The 7,671-nt window shown below is 36.9% G+C and overlaps 2 protein-coding genes across 10 annotated transcripts in view; one reads left to right on the top strand and one right to left on the bottom strand.

Annotated features, from left to right (window-relative positions):
• The window catches only part of LOC310840644 (uncharacterized protein), a 40,139-nt gene that overhangs the window by 6,789 nt on the left and 25,679 nt on the right, over window positions 1-7,671 (top strand). Inside the window, exons 2-5 of one of the 5 annotated variants that reach the window (XM_083730902.1) lie at window positions 2,286-2,383; window positions 2,803-2,902; window positions 5,235-5,372; window positions 7,509-7,590. In XM_083730902.1, coding sequence (XP_083587028.1) covers window positions 2,286-2,383; window positions 2,803-2,902; window positions 5,235-5,372; window positions 7,509-7,590 — 418 coding nt within the window. Of the gene's footprint in view, window positions 1-2,285; window positions 2,384-2,802; window positions 2,903-5,234; window positions 5,373-7,491; window positions 7,591-7,671 lie in introns of those variants that run through there. The other 4 variants (XR_014561951.1, XR_014561948.1, XR_014561949.1 and 1 more) reach the window with 4 other exon arrangements.
• KCNQ5 (potassium voltage-gated channel subfamily Q member 5) overlaps window positions 5,811-7,671 on the bottom strand; it is a 247,138-nt gene continuing 245,277 nt past the window's right edge. For all 5 annotated transcript variants that reach the window (XM_083730161.1, XM_083730165.1, XM_083730164.1 and 2 more), the window contains 2 exons: window positions 7,419-7,545; window positions 5,811-6,878 (listed from right to left, as the gene is read on the bottom strand). In XM_083730161.1, coding sequence (XP_083586287.1) covers window positions 5,928-6,878; window positions 7,419-7,545 — 1,078 coding nt within the window. In that variant the 3' untranslated portion in view covers window positions 5,811-5,927. The remainder of the gene's footprint in view (window positions 6,879-7,418; window positions 7,546-7,671) is intronic.

Genomic DNA, 7,671 nt, shown 5'->3' with positions numbered 1-7,671 from the left:
CTTGGAGAGGATGGGCTACAGCAGGTGTGGCAAGTGTGCACACGCACTTTATCCCAGTTTTGTTTAAGTCTGGCAGATTGTAAAACTTGTAACTCAAAAATGGGAAAAAGGCCATAGGCAGGTGAACAAATGCTTGCACTCATGCCTGCAATGGACCTTGGGTTCAGAAAGTACTAATTGTGGGGTGAGAAAAGCAACACAGAGTTCAAACGTATCCCATCAAGCACCGCCTGCTACTGTGGATGACAAACACTATGACAGAGTTTAGTTGAAAGTGCATTTGTAAGCAATATTGTTTAGTTGAAACAGGTGCATAAAGATAGTAATATGTTAGCATTTCTAATATGGGTAGGTAATCTGTTACTGTGTGGGAGTATACATCTGGTGGTTTAACCCTAGCACCTGTGGAGATCTTTAGGCACATCTGATGACTAAAATATTCACATTCAATGTGCATAGTGCAATGAGGTTGCTGAGCAGCACAGAATGACTTGGGAGTCTATTGAGTTCACAGGACCTCAGGGAATTAGGAGGCAATACTGAGACGATGTCAGGAGAGAGGGGATAGAACATGGAATAGGAGGAATATAAAAGGAAGCAATGTAATAGGAGGCGTCTAAGGCCAAGGAGAACACCCCAGTACTGATTAACGGAGAATCAAATGGCATACAATACCTGCTATGCTGATTCCTTAGCTTTGACTGCATCGTGGCTAACCAGAGGTTGAAGACTCAGACATAACGAACTTATGTGACGTGTTCCACTAGCATTTATTTAAGTTAAAGAAAAAAGCATATACATTATAGTTATTTTAACCTGTTTTATTAACAACAATATGGATTCAGTTTATCATGAAATTACAATTAACATTGTATTCTAATATAATGGCTTAAGCCATTTTAGCATCAGTGGAAATGTCCCTTATATTTTTCCATTACTGTCATACAACCAACCTTTAAGCACTTTCCCCTCATATTTTAGCCAGTTTTAGTTTCCCATAACACACCCAATGGCCAAAGGTTTTGTTTGTGGAAGTATTCCATATCTGTTTGAATTACTGGAAATTTTATGAAAACCTAGGAAACAATTTAAATAGACATAGCAATTTTTGATGTTGCAGTCAATTTGAACAATATTAAAACAATTTTGTGGTAAAGAAGGGAGCTGAAGCTCAGAAAGGCAAATCTAATTATTCTGCCAATAAAGCCAATGAAGTTAACAGAATCACACCAGGTCAAAATTGGTCTTCTTATGGTTATTTATTAAGGCCCCAATTCTAAAAACAAAACATTCTTGTGTGTGAAATGTGCATATACTTAGGATGGACTAAGGCTGTGATTCTAAGCACATTCACAACAAAATCTTATGCATTGCAATCTTATGCATTCAGAAGCAAGTAAGTCCCCACTGGCCCAGTTCACACATAAAACTAAGCCAAACCATGGCCAAGCATTAAAGAGTGAGTGTGTAGGTATTCACAGTAAAAATCAGTTATTTCACTCCTTGGTCCTTCTGCTGCTGCTCAGAACTAAGCCATAGTTTGGCTTAGCAATACAGCATGTTGGTTTGTCTCTTACAAACCTCAGAAGATAAGCCAAGAACAAACCTTAGCTACAGCTCATGGTCTGCACGGGGTGATACAAACCATGAGCCTGGGTTTTGGCATAATGCCAAGTCAACATGGCTTTGCTCTGGGTAGCACAACAGCAGGACAATTGTGGGATGTGGGAAGCAAAATTGTTAGTCTTTACTGTATCAAGATGTCCACACATTCATGTTTAGGCATGCTTTGGCGAATGAGTTCAACAGGGCTTATTCCAATGTAAGTGTATAAAAGCTTGTAACTTTAGGGCCAAACTACACATTACATACACATTAGCCCAGTATCTCTTTTTTCTTTTCCCTCTTTAATAAACCACCTCATGAGGGAATTATTGAGAAAGTCGAAATACCAGGCAGAATGAGTTAAGCACTGCCTCCCCACATCACATTCATTTTTCTGCTCAGTTATACATTCCAGTACATCTTGTAGAGAACAAGGGCAGCAGGCTATCATATACACCTTTGTGTGATGTAATTTGGCCCTTAATAGAAATAATTCCCATTGAATACAGCACTTATACACCATGCTTCAGCTTGCTTTTGCTTATATATTTCATTTTTCTAAATTTTACTGTGCTTTAGCATAATGCTTTTCTTTATCTGCTTTCTATTACTATTTGTGCATTAATTTTTAGAGTCAACATGACATCTGGATTAATTTAGGGAAGTATTATTTTCCTCAGGAAATAATTGGAACAATGTCATTCACACTTTAAACAGATGCTTAGGAAAACTTGGAGCTCAAACCTGCATTTTCTTAACCTTGACAACACTTGTTGAGGTAAGCTAACAGAATTTTTGAATAGTTCAGAACTACATATATAAACTCATGGGCAGTACAGTTTTATAAAGTGTTTTGGATTGATTTGTCTGGTCAGATGGACAGAAGCAAGTGCCATTGTATTTAATGACAGCAGTCTGTTTAGGTATGAATATCTCATACACATTTACTGTGGTTAGTGTGATATACTGAATTCTAAGTTTGAACACTGTTATCTTTATTTAAATAAAACTATATCATATGAGCAAGAAGAAAATATATATTTTAGATACTATCATCAGAATTATTATTATGTTCAGTTCTTTCTTCAACTTGGAACATGTGACATGCCTATCAAAATAAAATTAATCGTTTACATTGTAATCCTCAAATCGTTTGGAAGGATCAAATTATTCCCTCCTGTTTTGTTGTTTTTACAGCTTTCATATGCTCTAATACACAGGGAGATTGACAGCTCTTCAATGAATAACAATGGAGAAGTTCATTCTGTCCCTGCTCCTACACTTCATTATCATTGTGGTGAGTTCAGTAGTATTCAACATGAAAATTTGGTAATTATTTCAGCAGGAGGAAAGATGACCCACATGCTATGTTGTGCATGTAGGAACTCCCATTGATGATATATGAAATTCACACTTGAACATTCATATTAAAAATCAAAACCTTCACATAATTGTTTTTTAAAATGTACCAGTGTAATCAGTGTAAGAGTAGAAAAAAGACCATGTACATTTAGAATAGCATTTGTAAATCCTGCCAGTGCAAAGGTGTGTGTGTGTGTGTGTGTGCTGGGGATGGAGTGAGAATACGAATTGTTAGCTGTAACTTTGCAAAGGTATTCCTGATTTGTATGTATTTTGAAAGTAGCCAACTTTCAAATTATGTGCATAATTAGAACAAGGAGGACTCAAGCATGTCCTCTGATTAAGGCAAAAATAGCAATTTCTGGTAGGTGAATCATCTAAGCCAAGACAACCATAGTTGTCTTGTAGTAGCAACCCTCTCTAACCCATAGCTGAAATGGAGCTCCATTTAGATGCTGTTGTCTCCATAGACATGATGGAATGATATTGCATGTTCATCTATTTAAAATGGGAAGCAGGTCTAATTATTTGTACACGTGTTGCTTGCCTTGTGCCTTTGCTCTAGCTCCTTTGTTAAGCTAGATTTCACATAAAGCACAAAAAGGCACTATTAAACATTCAATGCATAAAATAAAGGTCTATTGTCTGTATTCTGTTTTTTTTAATAGGGAAAAATAGCTTTGGCTGGATAAACTGCAGATATGTAAATAAGGAAGTATTTAAACTCTTGTCTCGGAACTTGTTTTGACAGAAGTATATTTTATATAACAGAGGAAGGAGTGACAGGCATAAACTATATGCTCCTCTCCCTTCCCCCCATAGTTTGCAACAGATGCAACTCATCAACACACCTCTTTTTGCTCTGCTTTTGACAAGTAGATGGGCAGAAATGATCTGTTGGGAGGACAAATTTTGTTTAGGCACCTCCAGTTGCCTCCTTGTAAATATATTTTGCTTAGGTGCCTCCTTGTAAATATTCTGGAAAATCTGTTTTTGTTCACATAAACATTTTACAGCCATCAACTTTCAGAAAAAATTATACAGCAAATTGTAATGGTAAACTGTAGAAAACTATGTGGGAAGTGAAAACAGCCATGTGCTTCAGTGTGCCTTCTCTTTGTATTTACCATGAGCTTTGACCAAGCAAAAGCTGCAGAACAGCATTAATCATCTGCAGGTATCATATGAATGACACAGTATAAACAATTTACAATTTGTTTGTACTTTCACATAAGATTAAGAGGAAACATCAAGAAATTTATTTTGTATAAAAGAACAATGGAGGCAGAAACTACAACAGATGTAGAGTAAACAGTTCAAATTGTTTGCAGTACAATCTGCAGCATTTAACCATGATTAAGACTCTTGTGACATTTTTATGTATAACATCATTCTCAGCAGGGCTGGCTTGTAAACGATCACATGCTCTGAGTGAGCTAGTAGTGGCATCCTTCGGTTTGTGGAATGCCTTTGGAATCACTAGAGAAGGTTGAGCACAGGACATCCTGCTCATGAGCATACACAGAATGTATATTTCGGAGGGGGGGATATAATAAATAGAAATATTTGTTACCAATGGGAAGTGAGATTGGAATGTGCTTATAGGCTTTTAAAAGATTTCTGTGGCAAAGCTTAGGTATGACATTGTAAATATTTACTAGTATTGTTGCTTCATATTAGTCTTAATAAAATTTGGGAAGTAAAATACATATTTTTTTTGGGGGGGGGAAGAAACTTCAATTTCCTGGAAGCTGTGAATCACAAACCTCTGTGGATAGAGTTTGGGGACAAAGACAGTTCTGAAACATCTATTCGAAAGTCACACCCGTTTCTAGGTTCCCATTGTTAAAACCTCTACAGGCAGTTCTGTAAACCTTTCTTTCTTCCCAGCACACCTTCCAAGAACAAATACTTGGAGGATCTGACAGGTAGTCTTCACTGTCAGATGAGTTGTACTTCCTTAGTCTTTGTGGGGAGGACAAATGATTAACCCTTCATTCCTTCTTTCTATCTACATATTTTTTTTACCTGTGCTTGTGCATACTCTTTTTATTTTTTTTTCTTAACTCTTAAAAAATAATTATTCTATTTTCTCCCTGTTCTACTTTCCACTGTTTTTCTTTTATCTCTCCAACCTCATACAGTACTTCTTCTATTCTCCCCAATCTTTGCTTGTGCTATCACTCAGCCTCAGAACTTGAGGACTGACTACATCATAAAAGGAGAAGATATTACATCTGAAGCAAGCTTCTGTTTTTCCCTTGTAAAGATTTCTGCCAAAATTATTCAGATTCGCAAGAGGACCATCAATATGTTCAGAAAGTTTGAGAGAAGAGAAAAATTCACATTGAAGGTCATCCCTGATAACTTGGAATTGTGTACATTTCATAGCAAAAGGGAAAAAAGGTCAGTCCTAACCTAAAAAAAGTGCTGTGCAAAATACTTTGTCTCAGTCTTATATCTCCAAAGAGATACAGACACTAAGGAAGCTTGCAACTAGCAGCCATTTCTAATCTTTTATTATGGGTGTTCCTTCGTTAGCAGCTGCATATAGTAGTTTTTGTTGCAAACATAAGTGGTCTAATTCAGGGCAAATATTTTTTTTAACCAAAAGCAAAGTGCTTTTATTATCTTGAGAATTTTACTTGCGTACTTTAGAAACATGGTTTCTACATGTTCAGATCTGTTGTTTAATAAACCTCTAGCATTAGTTTTGTAGATTACTCATTTATACCTACTGTACTAAATGAAAGAACCAATGTACTGCAGATATAAATTGAATTTTTCCATCTCCTAAACATGCATTTTCATGCAACTAAAAGATATGGACTCATACAACTGCCTTTCTTTCTGATTAATTTAATTTTTTAAAAATCATTAAAAGGGCTTTCAAAATAGTCCATGCTCTGATATGTATGACTGAAAGGATTACTCAGCATGTGAACAAAATCCACAAAATGCTATTTAAGTTTGACATGAGGCAGGCTGAGAGCATCTGCACCATCCCCTGGCTTGCAAATGCTTTGAGATGATCTTGACATTCCAGTCCTTAGAGAGTCTGTAGAGAGAGTTGTTTCCACTAATGGGTGGGAAATGCCTTCGAAAGTCTCATTTTCTCTCTCTGCTTCCAATTCTTCATCTGTTATAAATAATTTTGATTCCCTCCATCTGCTGTATAATTCTTGACTACCTCTTGAGCTACTGGTGTCACTACCAGAAATCTGTACATTCAGTTCTTCGGCTGTTGACTGTATAAGGTTTTGAACAGATAGCGATTTCCCTATATCCATTTGTACTATTGGTTTCACTGAGACCAAGGGTTCCCCTTCTGTATCAAGGCTTTTTCTCCATGAGAGATCCTTTGTCACACTGGACTGTGCAATTTGTCCATTATCATTTGAAGCAACAAGGCAAGCGGTGACATCAGAAGTATTTTCCTGTGTGCTCACGGGAATAACATGTATAGGCTCCAGCCTATTGTTATGCTTTACTGATGAAAAAGGTGGTATCTGTAACGTTGTAGGTGTTGTTGGCTTAGATGTCTGGTGTATTTGGTTTAGTGCATTATTAGCTGATAGAGTTGCAGGTCCATCATTTGGCACCTGTGTGGCTTGACTATGCATAGTTGGACTAAACGCATAGTAAGCTTGAGGGTTAAATTCATTTGGTGTCAGTATAAGCTGTAGGCCACATGGCATGTTGACACTGGCTGATCTGGATACACATCCACTGGTCTGGGCAGAGCTAGACAAATCTTTACTATCTACAGGGCTTTGATAATCAGAAGTTTGATCACATTCAAAAGTTGGCATTTGAAATGAAGCCAAAGTCAGTGCAGATACAGATCCTTTCTTCAAGACCTGTTGGTAGATATCTAGCAGTGAGTCTAATTTTGACTCTATGGATTGAACCTGGGGGTGGAAGAAGAAAATTGTCTATGAATACCAAATATTATAAACCAAGCATACATATATAAATAAATAATCATAGAATATTAGAGTTGGAAGGGACCCAAGGGTCATCTACTCCAGCCCCCTGCAATGCAGGAAGCTCAGCTAAAAACATCCATGACAGATGGCCAACCATAATATCTGCAAAGAAAGGCTAGTTAAATTTTGGTGAAAAAGGAATCCATTCAAGTAGCTCCAGTGAAATTTTACCCAAATGTATGGAACTTGTGGAAATATTTCTGTACAGCACTTATGCTATGACTAGTTTTCTAGGCCAGTTCTATTCACTTAAAACTGGCACAGTCCCACTGACACAGCAAAGAAGAATAAAAGTACAAAAAGCCACTGACACCTTGGAAGAATAATTTTGCACACGAAATGACTTTGGTGTAGATACCAGAGGAAATTATTTTACCTTCCATATATCAAACATGTTTTAAATTACTGAAATAGTGATCAATGAAATAAAATGGGACTCGTGATCTTTGAGAGTCATGTTACCTGTTTTTCCACCTTGACTACGCGCCCTAGCATGCTAAGGTCATCAGCTGTCTCATTCTCTGCAGTATTTTTCTCTCGACTTCTTTTATCAGAGGCAATTTGTCCCCTTCCAAGAATCTGGTCAACCCTGCAAGGTAGTTAAATATACAAGTGTGCAAGATCACTTCAACAGGTAAGAGTACTTTTATTTTGACCCTACAGGCAGAATTTTCATTTTGGAATGAAAGTGCATTCTAAAAAAATGGGTATAGAT

The sequence above is a fragment of the Podarcis gaigeae genome (genome assembly GCF_964106915.1).
Source record: "Podarcis gaigeae genome assembly, chromosome: 3".
In the NCBI taxonomy this organism is placed as follows: domain Eukaryota; kingdom Metazoa; phylum Chordata; class Lepidosauria; order Squamata; family Lacertidae; genus Podarcis; species Podarcis gaigeae.
The sequence above is the reverse complement of the archived record's forward strand: the minus strand, read 5'-3'. Positions and strand labels throughout refer to the sequence as shown.